This window comes from Phoca vitulina, unplaced genomic scaffold (assembly GCF_004348235.1).
Source record: "Phoca vitulina isolate PV1807 unplaced genomic scaffold, GSC_HSeal_1.0 scaffold103, whole genome shotgun sequence".
Lineage (NCBI taxonomy): Eukaryota > Metazoa > Chordata > Mammalia > Carnivora > Phocidae > Phoca > Phoca vitulina.
In genome coordinates, this window is record NW_022589806.1 from 1810119 (window position 1) to 1828526 (window position 18408).

The following is an 18408-nucleotide window of genomic DNA, read 5'->3' on the forward strand; positions in this document are numbered from 1 at the left end:
CAACTTTGGTAGTGGCTTTAATTAAGTAGAAAAATGAAGCCCAGCTTGCTCCCCCCCTTACACAAATCACCTACAACAGTTAACTGTGGGCAGCAATTTTGAATCACTGATTACTGTTCACCGGTAAGATGATGACAGTGGGCACTATATAAACCATCAAATCTCTAGTAGAACTTCCTCTGTCCAGTAGACACTTCCTGTGATGGTGGAGGTGTTCTGTATCCTGGGGTTTCCAATATGGTAGCCTCTTGCCATATGTGGCTACTGGGCACTTGAAGTATTGCTAATGGGACCAAGGAACTAAATTTTAAATTTTAATTCATTTAAATAGCCACATATGGCTAATGGCTACCACAGTGGACAGTACAGTTCTAAAGTACCTAAGAGAAGAAAAATACACACACACGTTTCACTTAATAGCTAACTCACATTTATTAAAAATTGAAGATTACAGAAAAGCGTAAGATTTGCTTTATTAAACAAGCTCAATTAACTTACCTTCCAATAATCAATGAAAGTATTTAATATCACAAAAGGAATTTTGAAAATGAGGTTGATTTCAACCTCTGAAATTAAAAACAAAAGAAAAGCAGCTAAGACATTTTCAGAAGGAGAGCAACCACACACCTCCCTCTAGTGGCAAGAGATAAAGTTGCTGTTGAAAGTTGAGTTGCTTCTGAAACTATATAAAACTGCTCACAGACATTTCTTTTATATAATTATAACCTAAAGACTCTAGATTAATATATAAGGAAAACAGATATGATTTTTTGTAAACAAAAGTTAGACCGAATTTTCACTTGCTATGAATGCTATCTCTCTAGAAATCTGATCTCTCCAGAAAAAATGATTTGCCAAAGGAAATCGTGGCTTTCAGCAAAACTAAAGTTTATGGAGCCTTAACCAAACTGTGAGCAAAAGAGAGGAGACCTAATTCTTCTCTGTTGATAAATGTGCTGGGATGGAACATGTAAAGGAGTGAATTATGAAGTATAAAGTAGTAAGCAGCAGTGGGGTTTGTAAAAACTCACTGTACATCAAAAGAAACAATTAAAATATTACAAGAGATTTTAATACCCAAAACAACACACTGTTCAGTCTGATATTCAGCTTCAAAAGACAGCTCTGCCACATTGCCAGTTTTAATTACAACCATACATACACATTCAGATTTAACTACAGAACTACTACTTTCAAGTACAAGAAGGAACTCAAAATAGAAACGACCTGTGTTACAGCTATTGTCTTTCCCTTACAGCTTTCAGGAAAAACAACTTTTATATACACTGTAGTAAGTACAGAATGTACAGAAGACAGTTATATATACAAAAGTGCATTAATATAGTAATACATTTAGCAGAAATACAGGAAAAAAATCCTGGTTAACAATCTGATACATTACAGTATTTAAGACTACTTGAAGATTCTCCAAACCAGTCAACTTCCTACTTGCTTTGGTTATGATATTGATGCTACATAACTAACCTCTGAAACTGAAAAAAAGTGAAATTTTTAATCATCCGTGAAATGAAATGTTTTATATATACTTGTGTTTATCTTTAATAGCTTTTGACAATAGTCCTATTAAACTCCCAACACAAAGATTTAGAATGGATAATAACCATACCTAAATTAGAGTACTCAAAGAGGAAATTAAATTGATCCACTACAGGAACAGACATAGTCTGATCCATTCCTAAAAGCCTCAGCTAGATAACCTAACCCCAAAGTCCAAACTTAAATCCAATTGGTCAGCTACTATTGAAGAGCAAGCAGCTCCAGAAAACAAGCCATGGCTTCAGGCCACTGTTCCTTAGAACAAGTCAGAGTAGGTAAGTGTTAACTTGTCATTTATACATATTAATTCTACAACTACCTTTATATAGTCAAAATGCATATGTATAATTAGAGCAATTCTCCTCTTTTCTACCCCTAGCCCTCACCACAAAAAAAGAACACAGATTTCCACAGGTTCCACTGACCACAAAGATGTAACAAACCTGACAATAAAGAAAAAATACTATATATTGAAATCAGAGAAGACTAAACCAGTTTTTCAGAGTTCAGTATGAATATCAAATTAAAAATTAACTTACCATCATGTGATCTAGGTTAGAACATTAATAACTTTAATTTAAAATAAAATTGTGAGGGGGGCTTAAAATAAATAATTTTAATATTAGAAAAAATATGAAAATACAATTTTAGTGAGTCAACTTAGATCTGCAGCTATAGCATGCAACTTCTGTACTCTATTAATAGCCAGTAAATTAGAGGAATTTTCAGGGTTCCTTCTAAGCCTTTGGAATAAGTAAATTATTTTCCAAAGAAATGAGAATTAAGCTAGAATTCTAAGGAGCTATGTTCCAGATACTATGCTGACAGACATGCCTAGGTCTAAATATCTCAGATGTTTCTCACCCACTTAACATAATTTCATTGTAAAGATAGAATTTATCTTACTTTGTCAGACTTAAAATGAATCCAAAGTTACCACAATACATGTGTATACAAATACTTATTTTCTAACTAACAGTCCTTTTCAGGATTAGATTTACCTCTAAGTTTAGACATGTTGAATGTCAGTGTGCTCAACACCAATACCATATTTGAAATACAACTGGGAATTTTCCTATCAACTGTCTCAAACTATAAACTGACTTTAAGTAACCCCCTCCCAATTCTAAGCAAACATTTCTTGAAGATAGAAGAGCTAACAGGTAATCTGTTAAAGGGGAGGGGAGTGTTCCAGCTATTACACAAATGAATGCAAAGAATCCCTATAGTTCTAACAAGAGAATCAAGCTGCTATATAATCTCTGTTCTTGACGTACTTTTGTCTTGAAAATTATCTTTCCAGATACTAAGAATTACCTGGCATTAAAAAAGCATTCTGGCTTATGACCTTTTTCAGAGGAAAAAATGAGAGAATACATTAAGCTCTACTTAAGGTAACTTTCAGTGTTCTTCAGTGACCTAGCTGGGCCAAAAATGAAGTTATATAATGAAATTTAAGATCTGAAAGGTCACTGTTTTGTTATACACTATTACCACTGATTGGTTCAATTTAATGTTTTTGCTTACTGATATCCAACAGCATGGGGATTTTATAAAACAAATTACAATATTTAGATGCTTTTTGAGTTTGAAAAAGCCTGATATTGAGAAAAAGTACAGAGTTCACCTTTAAGGCACATGAGGCTATAAAGTAAGCCATGAACAAAAGTCTCTGCTACAGAATCTGGAAACAAGACTTCTATATTTGTCAAGTACTAACATTTTTGGCTTAAATATGAAGATATATGGTAAATTTCACAATTTTTAAAGCTCATCAGAATCTGGATACCTTTATACAGTAGTTTCTAGGAATTTTTCCTTTAAGAGGGAATTAACACTTTTAGGAGCTAAATAAAATGAGGTCTCCACCCAATTCATAAAGTCATTAAATTACAAGTCAGTTTCTGGGATTAATTCAGCAATACCTATCTATAGTTAAATGGACAAAACTGCCCCAGCCTAAGAAAAAATGAGACAAGTCTCTCTCATGAAAAAAAGCATTATTTTATTCTATGTTCTTGTTAGGGCAGAATGAATTCGCTCTTTATAGTCCACTAAACATTATACTACTTTGCCATACTTTAATTCAGCTGTAAAACTGTAGAAAAAGACATGCCATTTTGTTTAACTCAAAGTTCATACATGTGGTGGGCACTGACAGACTTCTACAAGAGCTCCTTTTTTTCCAGTTTTATTGAGATATAATTAAACTTACATAAAGATCTCTAATAAAATGTTTTTTGAAAAATCTGAGGGAACTTGATCATGCCCTAAGTTAAACAAAGGTTATGTTTAAAGGGGGGAAGAAACTTATTTGCTCCAGTGTCTATTCTCTACAGATGACAACTGACACTGGAGCAAATAAGTCTCACGTTTTTATTAATTGGTTAGCTTAGATTTATATTTAAAAAGAAAAAATACTGAGTTGGATTTGTCTTAAACTCAGAGATATACCAGACTGAATAAATTATTACTTATTCCAAGAAAGAAAGAATTCCAACTTGAATTATCTACATGAGATATTAAAACAGAAAAAACACAGTATAGCACATTAACAAAAACAAGAGAACTTTTTGTCTTTTACTGTTTTTTTTTTTTTTTTTTTTTTTATGGTGGGAGAGATGGAGAAAGACTTTGTAATCTCCCTCTTCCACATCACAAGCAAACCCAAGTTGTTTTAATTTTTTTTCTTTTAATCAGAGGAATTACTTTCAATCTCCTCTAAACCAACTTTATGGGCAATCTCTAATTTTAGTACTGTAAAGACAGTGCATCCAGATTTACACAAAATTTCATGGCATACTTTACTATAAACACTCAAATCTTTATAAACTTTTAAAACTGGCTTTGTGGTGCTTTGGTAAACTTGTTTAATAGTGACTTAAGTTAAATCTAAGGTAATAAGACTGTGATTGTTGGGAGAGTGGAAAAATTGGTCTTACTTTATCATGACCCTGTTAGGACTTTCTTTTACTGGTCATTGTCAATTGTTTCCAAGTATTTAACAGATAAATGCTGCTCTATGGTCTCCAAAAGTGGCCTGTTTTCCTGGAAGAGTAGGTAAAGAGAACAGACAAGTCATTCTCTGGGATTTTGCTTTTGCTAAGAGCAGGTAGAAAATTCAGCTTTATTTGCTCTTCTCTCCTTTTACTCCTCCTATACTTGGAAGGGAAAACACAATGAGGGTCACCTTCCTCAAAGTATTCTGGGGTCTAACCCCAAGCTCTCTTTGGGCCCTCTAAAGGTGGTTAGGAGCATCAAAGAAAGGGTAAGAGGAAAGTCAGAGGGAGTAATCCAATTGATAACCATATACACATACTTTCATTTTAGGTAAAATTTTTAAGTATGAATTTAGTAGTCTTCATAATCTACCATACCACAGACCTCAGCAAAGCTGCAATACATCAATTTTTATCCTCAGTTTCAATTCTTTAACCTTCAAGGAACTAAAATAATATCAAGTTTTCAAAACACATGATTGTAAGCCAAGGTTAAGCCTTTATATCAACTGAGAATTAAGAATTTAAGTCTATCTCTTTCTTAACGAGTCACTTGATATGATAAAGTTAAAAAAAGTAAAAATCCTATCAACCTCTGACTCTAGAGTTTAAAAAAACATTGATTACAACTCCTTCTACAGAATCATGATTACCTCCCAAGTTATCCACAATAAAAAGAAAATTATGAAAGTCAGCGGCTTGATTGTCAGTAGTATCAGTTTCCATCTTCTTTAACCCACGTGAATGCTTAAAGACATGTGGTAGAAGAAAAGGAATTACACTACTCCTAATGTTCATGATAACAAACTCTCCATGAAAACATTTAAAGAAACTCCATGATTTCACATCTAAAATTAGACTTCTATTAACAGCCAACAAGCTATGGTTTTTTTCTACATCTCACTGTTCTGTGTATTTCTAGTGATTTATAGAGAAGTTTAGGAGAACTGTAAGGGTTTTCTTTAGTTAACTTTGAACATTAACCTGTTCACATGCCAGAAGCTGTTATACCAAATATTTAAAAATTAGAGCTGTGCTGGAAAAAAAAAAATGACCTACAAAAAGAACTTAAGACATAGTTTTTGCCTTTGAGACAGCTTCACAGCCTAAAATTTCAAAAAGCAGTGGAAAAGCAGAATCGGTTGTTTTGCTTAATTGCTTTCTCCATTTGAATATTAATCAGTATAGCATCAAGTCTAAAGTTCAGCTACTAGTAACATTATTTCCTCAGTAGTCCTCACTTACAAAAGGATTCTGAATTTACATAAAGTGAAAAACAAACCTAACAGGAAAGACATTAGGGCCTGTTATTACACCTTTAAATTAATAACAAATGAAAACAGAACCAAACCTAATGAAGGCACTATTGTAAACAGCAATCCACACCCCACCCCCACAACCTCAAAAAAGGATTTTCACTAGGAATTGAGAATTATACTATGGCCCTTTAGAAAAAGCAAACTAAGGAACTGTAACATTAAAAAGGAAACTGAATTATGATCGCTACGTATGTACCTATACTGACATAATAAACTACTTGTCAGCAGTACCTTGAAATCCTCTAAACTGTAAAAGTACTAATTCTTGAAAAAGCCCACTTAAACCACCCTAAAGTCTAAATAGTCAAAACATTTACTAAATTAGTGGTTCTTAAAACAAGAGCTGCGTGCAGCAGAATAACCTGGTGCTTGTTAAAACACAATGCTGGGCCCCTCCTCCAGGGTTTCTGATTCACTGGATCTGGAATGGGGCCTGGTAGTATGCATTTCTAACAACTTCTCAGGTGATGCTGAAGCTGCTGGTCCGGGGACCACCTGCTGAGAACCACTGGCCTAAATTAATGGTACATCAGCACAGCCCTAACCAAAAGTTTGGTCAAGATGCATGTAAACAAATAAAAGGACAGAATACTTAAATGCTTAGAAAGAATGCTGATAAATTCACCCTTATTACATCAAAACATCTACATCTGCTTCGTGGTCCTCCTCAGTCACTTTCAAGGACAGCACTTCTTCATTAAGGAAGAGCCCACTGAGCCTCTCCTTCCGAGCCTGCCTCTGTTCTTTCAGCTGCCTCTTGCGTAAAGCCTTCTGCTGTAACTTCCGCTGCTTGGATCGCTTCTGTCAAAATACAAATTTCTAAATCAGTAAGGTTCAGTTCTGGCATATCCACCCCAGAATACTTTATGGATCAAATTCTATATTTTCAGAATCTCTGGAGATGTTCAAATTCCTCTGCAGTACGATCCTGGTTCCAGTAAGTGAGCCACTGGCTTAGACTTGAAAATGATTCTTCAAGATCCTATTTTTATGGTATTTGACCAGTGAATCTTAGGAAGAATTGAAACCCGATCATTTTGCCTAGTTATGGATAATCAGTCATTTCAAAGCCTCTTTTTTTTTTTTTTTTTTTTTTTTTACCAGATTAAGGTACATTGGTATCACTGCGGAGTGAACACATAATAAACAATACTGAATACCAATGTAGAGAACATTGCCAAAATCTCTAATGCTTATGCTTTTAAGGTGTCTTTTATCCAAAAGCAGAAGCGATTTTACAATGGCTGGGAGAGAATCATGTCTTTTCCATATTAGGCAAATACCATCTTAAAAGCCCATTAGAAACCCAGTGGGTACTCCCATTCCTTGTCACTGGTGAACTGATGCAAAAAAGGAATGACCACATATCCAGAGGAATCCCCAGGCAACCAACAAAGCTGGCTATGTTTCTGCTACTTTGGTAAGAGCCAGGGAAGGAATCACTGTCTATCTTCTAGTCACCCACTGGGTTCCCAAAGAGTTATAGAGATACCCTTCTCTTCCTTAAGTTGGCTCCAAACTGTCACCACTGCAAGGAACCGAACTTACCTAAGCATCACAAAACCATTCTAAATACACTTACACCTCCCTATTTTTTTTATGTGCCCAAAAGTATTACAAAGAATTCTTCAGCTGTGAATAGACAGAAATTAGAGAAGGTGTTATTATATTTTTAAAAGATCTAAGAACATTCAAGATTAAAACATTAAGAAAACATTTAATACACACACACACAAGACATGCAGAACATTCTTAGGAGCTAATAGACAGCAACATCAGCAACATAGTGAGATCCGCTCAGTAGTGAGTTGCAGTCAATACTGCAATCCTGAGACTCACTATTTCCATCAATTTATCTTACTTAAAACAGACACAAAAATCAGATAAAATTGAATGTGATATGGCTGTGGGTCAAAACAGTATTTCAAAGCACTCAGCCTAAAGGGCTTTACTCAACAGCAGAGTATCCTGCTTGTTCACTTAAAGCCAAAATCCACAGGCATCTAGAGAGCAAGGTGATTTGAACTCTTCAAGATATTTATATGAAGGAGTACTAATGTTAATATTGAAAGGTAAAGTTTTGTATTGATTAGACATTTTACTTTTGAATCCCGAATCCGCTCTGCTGCACTTGCAGACAAGTTGCTGTCACTGTGTGCTCGACTCATGTTGGCACTGGAGTTTGAAGCAGAGTTTCCAACACTGGACCCACTGCTGCTTGCAGAACTGACCATGCTGGCACTGCTGCTGCTGGCGCTGGCACTGGCCCCGCTCACTCCACTGGTGCTTGCGCAACTAAAGTTGCTTCTCTTCCAGGCCTCTCTTGCAGGCCGTTGGCGAGGGCTATGCTCCTTGATATAGTTTCTGACCTTGGAACACACAGACAAAAACTGGTCAGTGTCGTTCTTTGACATGCTCCCTCAAAATACTGGCAAAAAGAACATTGTACATAATGAAAGACATTATCAGAAGTGCTACAAATGTACTCATCATCAGGGGAATGCAAATCAAAACTATAATGAGGGGCGCCTGGGTGGCTCAATCATTAAGCATCTGCCTTCGGCTCAGGTCATGATCCTGGAGGCTTGGGATGGAGCCCCGCATCCAATCCATCAGGCTCCCTGCTCAACGGGGAGTCTGCATCTTCCTCTGCTCCTCCTGCCCCCCCCACCACTCATGTTCTCTCTCTCTCCTCCGCTCACTCTCTCCCTCAAATAAAAATCTTAAAAAAAAAAAACTACAATGAGATACCACCTCACACCTGTCAGAATGGCTAAAATCAACAACACAAGAAACACCAAGTGTTGGTGAGGATACGGAGAAAGGGGAACCCTCCTGCACTGTTGGTGGGAATGCAAACTGATGCAGCCACTCTGGAGAACAGTATGGAGGCTCTGCAAAAGGCTAAAAATAGAGCTACCCCATGATCCAGCAATTGCACCACTAGGTATTGTGAGAATACAAAAATACTAATTCGAAGAGATACATGCTCCCCCCCATGTTTATACCAGCATTATCAACAACAGCCAAATTACGGAAAGAGCCCAAATGTCCATCAACTGATGAATGGATAAAGAAGATGGGGTATGTATATATATAATAGAATATTACTCAGCCATCAAAAAGGATGAAATCTTGCCATTTGCCACCATGTGGATGGAGCTAGAGTGTATTATGCTAAGCAAAATAGTCAGTGAAAGACAAATACTGTATGATTTCACTCTTATGTGGAATTTAAGACAGAAAACAGATGAACAGGGATGCCTGGGTGGCTCAGTCATTAAGCATCTGCCTTCAGCCCAGGTCATGATCCCAGGGTACTGGGATCGAGTCCCACATCAGGCTCCCTGCTCCACGGGAGGCCTGCTTCTCCCCTTCCCACTCCCCCTGCTTGTGCTCCCTCTCTCACTGTCTCTCTCTCTCTGTCAAATAAATAAATAGAATCTTAAAAAAAAATTTTAAAAAACATATAAAATATAATCAGCAAATGGGAGGCTACGAGCCTCCAGAATTTAGGATTATAAGAAAATAACACTTAGGGGAGCCTGGGTGGCATAGTCCGTTAAGTGTCCAACTCTTGGTTTCAGCTCAGGTCGTGATCTCAGGGTCATGATATCAAGCCCCGAGTTGGGCTCTGCACTGAGCAGGTGGTCTGCTGGTTTCTCTTTCTCCCTCTGCCCCTCCCACGGCTTACTCTCTCTCTCTCTCTCAAATAAAGTCTTAAAAAAAAAAAGAAAATAACACTCAGAGAAATTAACAATAAAATACATCAGATTAGGCATTTTTTAAAGGTCTTAATATGATTTAAGTGAGTTGCTGATTATATCTAAGATTAGGGTGTTTCCTAAATCTTAGCTAGGGGCCCATGGTACCTGTCTTCAAATGCAAGGCACAATTTCAATACTAATGAAAAATGAGCTGGAATGTAGAAAATTATAGTATGTCTGTTGAGAGAAATAGTGAAATAAAAAAAATTTTAAAAGTGATGATAAAGGCAAAAAAAAAAACCTTAAAAAATGAAAAGAGAACATAAGTATTCATTCAACTATGTACCGAAAAAAAAAAAAAAAAATAGAGCAGTACAGACTATTTAGAAGATACCAGAAATGTGTATTTCAGAATAGCAGAAGGAAAATTACATTTTACCCTAGCCAGGCTCAATTACTCCATAAGACTACTCAAATCCCCCAATTCAGATGTTCACTCAAGTATAGATAGCCCTCAATAATCAGTATTTTGACTCTGTCAATTACTCTTTTTTAAGGTGAGTTAGAATAAACAAACAGCATAACCACCCCTTAAGTGGTAAAATTAAGTTGCAAAGCCTACACAACTAAACAGGAGGTTCTAGATCCACATGATCCCAGAAAGGCACTGCCAGGTGAGATGTACCTAAAACCTTACAACCATGTGCTCTCAAATACTGCCATCATTTTTTCTAATATTACATTTCAGAGCAGTGATTTGGACCTTAATTATTTGTGTATTTTAAAATATGATTATTCAAGTCTACATACTATAAAATAATGGTTTTCTTCATAGCTGTACAATCTGTATTTTCTTTACATACCTGCTTCAGTTTTTCATCTGTGAGACAGTTAAGTTCAATAATAAACTCACTGTCTGTAGGGGAAATTTGAGCAGAAGGATCAATTATTTTTATAATATCAAGTTGCTCCCGAAGACCCATCTCCGTACTGACTTTACGACTCAGATACTCAATATATTCCACCTATGTGATGAAAAATTATAATAAACAAGATCAATGCCAAAACCTCTGATATTTTATTGTGTCATTTATAATGTGTTTCAAATATCAAAAGCACTTAACATGATAGGTGTTCCCTGCAAAACAGTTAAAGCTCCCACTCAGATTTTACTAAGCAATCCACATTTACCCAGTAGCTTTAAACAGGCAATACACTGAGTTTCACATAGTCTCTACGTATATGCTTTCAATTAAGAACGTCAAAATCCCTACCTGCTCATCGTTTGTCATTGCACTCCAAGGAAGTTCATCTAAATTCCGGTGCTTATTTTTCTTTTTAGGAAGCAGGCAAGGTGAACTGGGAATACTGGGTATGACATCAGAAAGTACATCACTCCCACTGGCAATGTCACTGCCTGGTAACTTTATAAAAATAAGAAGGGGGTAGGAAAAGCAAAATTTTTCAAAAATACATTTTAAATACCACAACATATTTCATATTGATTAAAAATTACTTTTTAATGACAAATACAGAATGAGAAGACATTAATTCTGAATCACTCCTATTTTAGACAAAGCAGCAACATCAACATATTCTTTGTATACAGTCACTTACTCAATGAGATACTTTCCAAAAGCTGAAAATCATAATCAAGACTTGTTAATAAAATGCTAACTTAAGAGTCAATCATCATTAGGGTTTTTAATTCACAGTGTGAATGTAGGCTAGGGCTCACACAGCGTGATGAAAAAGGAACACTGGTCTCCATCTCAGGAGACAGGACTGATCTGCCATTACCTGGCTGTTTGCCTAACACTATGCTGGACATACCGTCAATATAAGACAAATAAGCCATGGTCCTTGTGCTCAAGTCAGTATTAACAACAAGGCAATTAAAATAATTTAAAATATGCTGTTAATATAGAGCAAAACACTTTAAAAATTAGAAGCATTATAAAAGAAAAATTAGAAAAATACTGAGACAATGTGTAGACAAAGGAGAAAAGCAAGCAAGCCTAATACACAGAAAATCATTTTAAAGTGAGATGCACACCAAAAAAAAATGTGCTATAATTTTATACTGCCTAATAAAAATAGAATGGATTTCATTTTTTAACAGCTATCTTGAGTCATAAGTGATACAAAGAACAGTACATATCTAATACATATAATTTGAGGACTTTGGACATAAGCATATGCCCATGAAACCATCACCACAATCAGGGTAATAAATATATCACCTCCAAAAGTCAGAATGGTTTTAATTTTAAATAAATGTGTTTAGGGACACCTGGCTGGCTCAGTTGGAAGAACATGCAACATTTGATCTTGGGGTCATGAGTTTGAGTCCCACATTGGGTGTAGAGAGATACTTAAATAAATAAACTTTTAAAAATAAACAAATAAATAAATTTAAGTCATTCACCAGAAAGATAATTTCTTCTACAAGGAGTACGTAATTTTCAAAGATAATGCTTTCATTTTTACAAGGTACAAAATATCACCTTTTTGTTGTTGTTGTCCTTTGCAATTGCATCTGAACTCTGGAAGATTACCAGGCTTTTGAGGTTACCAAAAGAGAAAAGCTACTTTTGCCACGAAGATTATTGCAATCACACACATCTGGCCTCCTACTATACCTGGAGCACTCTAATAGGTACAGGGGATTCAAAGGATTTTAAGTCATGGTCCTTATACAAAAACTTTATTCTCTACTGGGGAAGATAATATTATAACACAAAAATACAATTATACAAAATAGCAAATGACAAATGCTAGGTTTGAAATGATAGGTCATCAATAGAAATATCTAGCAGTGAGTTAAAGCTGCAGGATTAAAGCTTAGGAGAGCTACAAGGGGACAGGCAATGGGGAGTCAGCTGCACAGAAGAGATAAACGAAGATACAAAAATGGGGTTGATCACCATGCAAGGTGACCATGATGCTTAGAATGAAATTGTCTAAGTTAGCTACTACTGTTAAAAACCACATTTTCATTTTAACAGTCACTGATGAGTCCAAGTACATAAATGACTACCAACAATTTGTATGACTTCCGTTAAAATCTCATTAACTAACACTGCTTGAATTGTTCATTCACCCTTAGCTTTGATGTTACCTAGTCAGTGTCATGAAAGAATGATTGCTGAATGCATAGATGAAGGCCATTTTTTCAGTCTTTAATGTCAAAAAAGAAAATGTTTTGCTATTTTCCCTTTGAAAGACTTCAAATCACAACACTACTACATTAAAGATCTCCCTGGGGTTCCTAAAACGAAATGAAACAGTCCTTATCGGATGAAAGGCCTCCCCTACTTCAAGCTCCTTTGATGTATTAGGTAAAGGAACTATCAAAATATGTATACTCTCAAAATTTAAGAACAATTTCCATCTAAATCTTTAGTGAATATCTGCTAGGTAACAGACTATATGTTAAGCACTTAAATTTGTGCCTTTGGTTCTATTTATGTGTTTGCTGGGGGTGGGGGGTGGAGGGTGGGATAAAGAAGGCAACTAGTGGTTCTTCAGCTATTTTTTTTTTCAGGGAGAAGTAAAAAGATGCCAGAGTTCAAATCCCAGTTCTGCTGCTCACTAGCCACGTGATCTTGCGGAGGTTAGTTTGCTTCTTTGAGCCCCAGAGTTATGGTTAATGCCACCCATCTCAAAGGATTGTTGAGAAATTTACATGAGGTGATAGGCCTGGCACAAGGCAACCCTCAATAAACAAATGTGTCTTCCTTTTTCCATCTCTTTCCATGGTTTTGTACCCTTATAAAAGGTAGCATAAGCCATCAGAGAATGCTACATGCTGCTAAAGTGGGTGAAGTTTCACAAGGTACTCTCAGAATCACAGAATGGGGAAAAGGAGAAGGCATTCAAGTAAGAAGAACAACTTGGGGGACGCCTGGGTGGCTCAGTCAGTTAAGCAACTGCCTTCGGCCCAGGTCATGATCCCAGGGTCCTGGGATCGAGTCCCGCATCGGACTCCTTGCTCAGCAGGGAGCCTGCTTCTCCCTCTCTCTCCCTCTGCTTGTGCTCTCTCTGTCAAATAAATAAAAAAAAAAAAAAAAAAAAACAACTTGGTAAAACCACAGATTAAAAAAAAAAAATAGGATGAGGATAAGGAGACTAATATAATTAAAAAGGAAATCAGGGGCATCTGGGTGGCTCAGTTGGTTAAGCGTCTGCCTTCAGCTCAGGTCATGATCCCAGGGTCCTGGGATCGAGCCCTGCGTCTGGGCTCCCTGCTCAGTGGGGAGTCTGCTTTTCCCTCTGCCCCTCACCCCACTCTCATGCTCTCTCTCACTCTCTCTCTCTCAAATAAATAAAATCTTAAAAAAAAACAACAGAAAATCAGTGCTATGGAATTGAAAGCTCAATGGATGAACAAGCTGTTATATGATATGCAGAAGTAGGCCAGTAACATTTTCTAAGTAGAAGTAACTTGATGAAACTAGTCTTGAGGGAAGATGAGTTAAAAAGCAGTACAGGGACAAAACAGAGAGGAAAGACTACAATCAGACAGGAAGTTCTTATTTGATCTAGACCTGGACTAAGATAAAAATGCAAAGAAAAATGGGAATAAACAGGGAGAATTTCAAATGAAAAACAATTCACAAGGCTGTTTTTAAGATTTTATTTTTAAGTCATCTCTACACACAACATGGTGCTCAAACTCACAACTCTGGGATCAAGAGTCACATGTTTTTCTGACTGAGACAGCCAGATGTTTGACAACTGAATGGATGATAGATGACCATTTGTTGAAACCAGAAGAAAACTGGCCACATTTCACAGTCATACAACCCATCCAGGGTAATGCACTTAAAAGACCTCAATTTTTTATAGCAAGAGACCTGAGGCAATATTATAGATCTTCTAGTCCAACACCCTCATTTTACAAATAAGGAAAAATAATGTCTAGGGAGGGTCATATGGCTAGTGCCAGTATCCAAAGTGGGACACAAGTCTGGTGCTTTCAACTATGCTGGGCTGTCTTGCCTTGCAGGTAGTTTGGAATGAGACAAGAAGGCAATTTGGAATATGGAAAGTTTGTAGTGATAATGAAAGAAGCAAGTGCAAATGTCCTTCAAAATGGCAATAGTCATTTTTCACTACACTGTAAGACATGTCACAAAGCGGAGTCTATTTTTTTCCCATGGAAACACTGTAATTGGAAGTTACATTACTGATCAAGGACTTGGCATCAGATAATAGGTACATTAAATAATAAGGTCATCCAAGTGGAAATGTCAAGTAGTCAATTGGAGATATGGGATTAGAGCTGCAGATGTACATCAGAATTAACTGTATGAGCTCCTGTATATTTATTAGACGAGCAATTTTCCATTTTATATCTCAAGCTAAAAATGCTTAATAATTCTTATTCCATATTTTTCACGGACAATATTTAGTATATTTATATTATAATCAATAACTGTGACAAGTAGGGAGAATTAAATCAAACCTCTGCCATATTTTCTGCAGTATGCAGCAAAATTTTATGAGTAAGCTCATTTCTGTAACAACTGATGTGTAATTTCAAATTGCACCTTTAGGTTTCTAGTGTGACAGCTGAATTACTCACTCTTTAAATTTTCTATGGTTCCCTGCTCAACAGTAAAATAATTTCTCAAGCTCTAACACTAGTCAAATATAGCTTTAATAATAAAAGGACTGCAGGCAAAGAAGACTATCAGAAAAGCAAAATGCTTTGATGCTACTTTACTGTAAGGTTAAAACCCTGCCTTATCAAGTAGTTAGTATTTCTCTTCCCAGAGAATCTATGAATCCTTTATATTTACTTTAGTAGTAACTGAAACATCTGTTAAAAAGATTTAAACAAATGTAGTTTTTAATCACAACAGAGGTAACAGGAATTTTTAAGTTATAGTTAATGATTTTAATCTATATTAATCCCAACACATAATTTATAATTATCTTCTTGGATAATTTACTGCTCATCATTACAAGGTCCCACAAAGAGAAGAGAGCATTTTAAACCTTTCAGAATATTTAAATAGCAAACATCCATGGTAACAGAGTACCCACACTCCACTTTCAGAAGTGGGGAAACACAATGCTAAGGCAGGCCTCATTTTTGTTCCAATGTTCTAGTCAGCCATGTACATTTTTAGTGAGTATTTGGGGATAGTTTTCCACTCTACTCATGAAATTAGTGAAGTCAGCAATTAAAATTAAAAAACGCCTGCCACTTTGCAACATTATGGATAAAAACTCTAAATCAAATAATCAGAAAAAATAATTCTCAGCATTATCAGAACTCCATCCGATTATACTTTATTAAGAATCCTTATAGTAGTCTGATTTTATTTATTTATTTATTTTTTTATTTTTTTAAAGATTTTATTTATTTATTTGACAGAGAGAGACACAGTGAGAGCAGGATCACAAGCAGGGGGAGAGGGAGAGGGAGAAACAGGCTTCCCACGGAGCAGGGAGCCTGATGCGGGGCTCGATCCCAGGACCCTGGGATCATGACCTGAGCCGAAGGCAGACGCTTAACGACTGAGCCACCCAGGCGCCCCAAGTAGTCTGATTTTAAATACAAAGTGTGCACTTAAAAAATGAAGCACAGAATAAAAAGGTACCCACACAAAGATGTTTACTGCTGTGTTACCAATAGTGGAAAAAATTTTGAAACAGATGTAAAAGGAATGGTCTCACAAGTTCTGGCACCAGGAATATTATAGTACCAGGAATAGTACCAGGAATATTATATAGTCATTAAAAGAGTCATTATGAAGATCATGAAAAAGTTTATATGTTAAATGGGAAACTGTATTACAGTATGTTATCCAGAAGAGAAGGGAATACTTCCTAACCCATTCTATGAGGCCAAAGCAATACAAAGATATCACAAGAAAACTACAGACCAATATCCCTTATGAATGCAGATGCAAAAATTCTCAGCAAAATGAAATCCAGCAGCATATTAAAACGAATATGTACCATGACCAATTCAGATTTATTCCAGGAATGCAAGGGTGGATCACAACATACAAAAATCAATGTAGTACATCATACTAATAGAATGAAGTGAAAAAATTGCATGATCATCTCAATAAAGGCAGAAAAAGCATTTGGACAAAATCTAAATAGTTCTTTCAGATAAAAACACTGAACAAACTAGGAAGAGAAGGGAAATTCCTTAATATGATAAAGGGCATTTATGAAAAACCTGCAGCTACCATTATGCTCAATGGTGAAAGACTGAAAGCTTCTCTCTTAAGATCAGAAAAGACAAGGATGCCCATTTTTGCAACTTCTATTCAACACTGCACTGGCGATCTAGCTAGGGCAATTAAGCAAGGAAAAAAAGAGCTACCCAGACTAGAAAGGAAGAAGAAAACCTATCTCTATTCACAGATGACAAGATTTTATTTTTTTTTTTTAAAGATTTTTTATTTATTTATTTGAGAGAGAGAGAATGAGAGAGAGCAAGCACATGAGAGGGGGGAGGGTCAGAGGGAGAAGCAGACTCCCTGCCGAGCAGGGAGCCCGATGCGGGACTCGATCCTGGGACTCCAGGATCATGACCTGAGCCGAAGGCAGTCGCTTAACCAACTGAGCCACCCAGGCGCCCCAGATGACAAGATTTTAAACATAGAAACTCTAAAGAATCCACACAGAAAAAAATAATCACTTAAGCCAACAAATGAGTTCAGCAAAGTGGTAGGATACAAAATCAATACACAAAAATCAGTTTTATTTCTATACCCTAACAACAAACAATGCAAAAATGAAATTAAGAAAACAATTACATTTTCACCAGCATCAAAGGAATAAAATATGTAGGAAATAAACTGAACCAAGGAAGTACAAGGCTTGGACACAAAAATAACAGATTCAATGCAATCCCTACCAAAATTCCAACCGCCCTTTTTGCAGAAATGGACGACCTGATCCTAGAATTCATGTGGAATTGCAGAAGGAATCCCCAATAGCCAAAACAATCTTAATAAAGAAGAACAAAGAACCTCATGCTTCCTGATTTCAAACTTTACTACAAAGCTAGAGCAATTAAAACAGTGTGGTACTGGCATAAGGATAGACATATATGTTAATGGGATAGAATTGACAGCCCAGAACTAAACCTACACATCTATGACCAATTCATTTCCACAAGGGTACCAAGACCATTCAATAAGCAAAGAATATAGTCTTTTCAACAAATGGTGTTGGGACAACTGAATATCTACATGCAAAAGAATGAATTTGTACCCCTTATACATTTGTATTTGTATCCCATATACAAAAAGGAACTCAAAATGGATCAAAGACTAGATGTAAAAACTTAAACTGTAAAACTCTAAGAAGGAAACAGGTGAAAATCTGCATGACCTTGGATTAAGCAATGGTTTTTTAAAATATGACATAATAAGCACAGTATTCAAAGAAAAAAATAAATTGAACTTTACTAAAATTAAAACCTTTTGTGTGTCAAAGGACAGTATCAAGTAAAAAGACAACCCACAGGAAGGGAAAGATCTTTTGTAAGTCATGTATAAGGGTCTAGTAGCCATAACATATAAAAAACTCTTACAATGCAACAATAAAAGACAATACAATTTAAAAATGGGCAAAGGATTTGAACAGACCTTCTTCCAAAAAAGAATACCAATCAATGAAAAGTAAGCATATGAAAAGATGCTCAACATCATTAGTCATTAGGGAAATGCAAATTAAAACCAAAATGAAATACCCCTTTACACACAGTAGGATGGTTATAATCAAAAAGACAGACAATACCAAGGTTTGGCAAGGATATGGAGAAATTAGAAGTTTCATATATTGCTGGTG

At 36.0% G+C, this 18408-nt stretch overlaps 1 protein-coding gene across 2 annotated transcripts in view; it reads right to left on the minus strand.

Annotated features, from left to right (window-relative positions):
- Positions 1 to 414: 414 nt before the first annotated feature.
- Positions 415 to 18408, minus strand: part of FAM199X (family with sequence similarity 199, X-linked) — a 29142-nt gene continuing 11148 nt past the window's right edge. Inside the window, exons 3-6 of one of the 2 annotated variants that reach the window (XM_032397770.1) lie at positions 10857 to 11006; positions 10446 to 10607; positions 8107 to 8244; positions 415 to 6676 (exon numbers count right to left, since the gene is read on the minus strand). In XM_032397770.1, coding sequence (XP_032253661.1) covers positions 6506 to 6676; positions 8107 to 8244; positions 10446 to 10607; positions 10857 to 11006 — 621 coding nt within the window. In that variant the 3' untranslated portion in view covers positions 415 to 6505. Of the gene's footprint in view, positions 6677 to 7977; positions 8245 to 10445; positions 10608 to 10856; positions 11007 to 18408 lie in introns of both variants that reach the window. The other variant, XM_032397769.1, reaches the window with a different exon arrangement.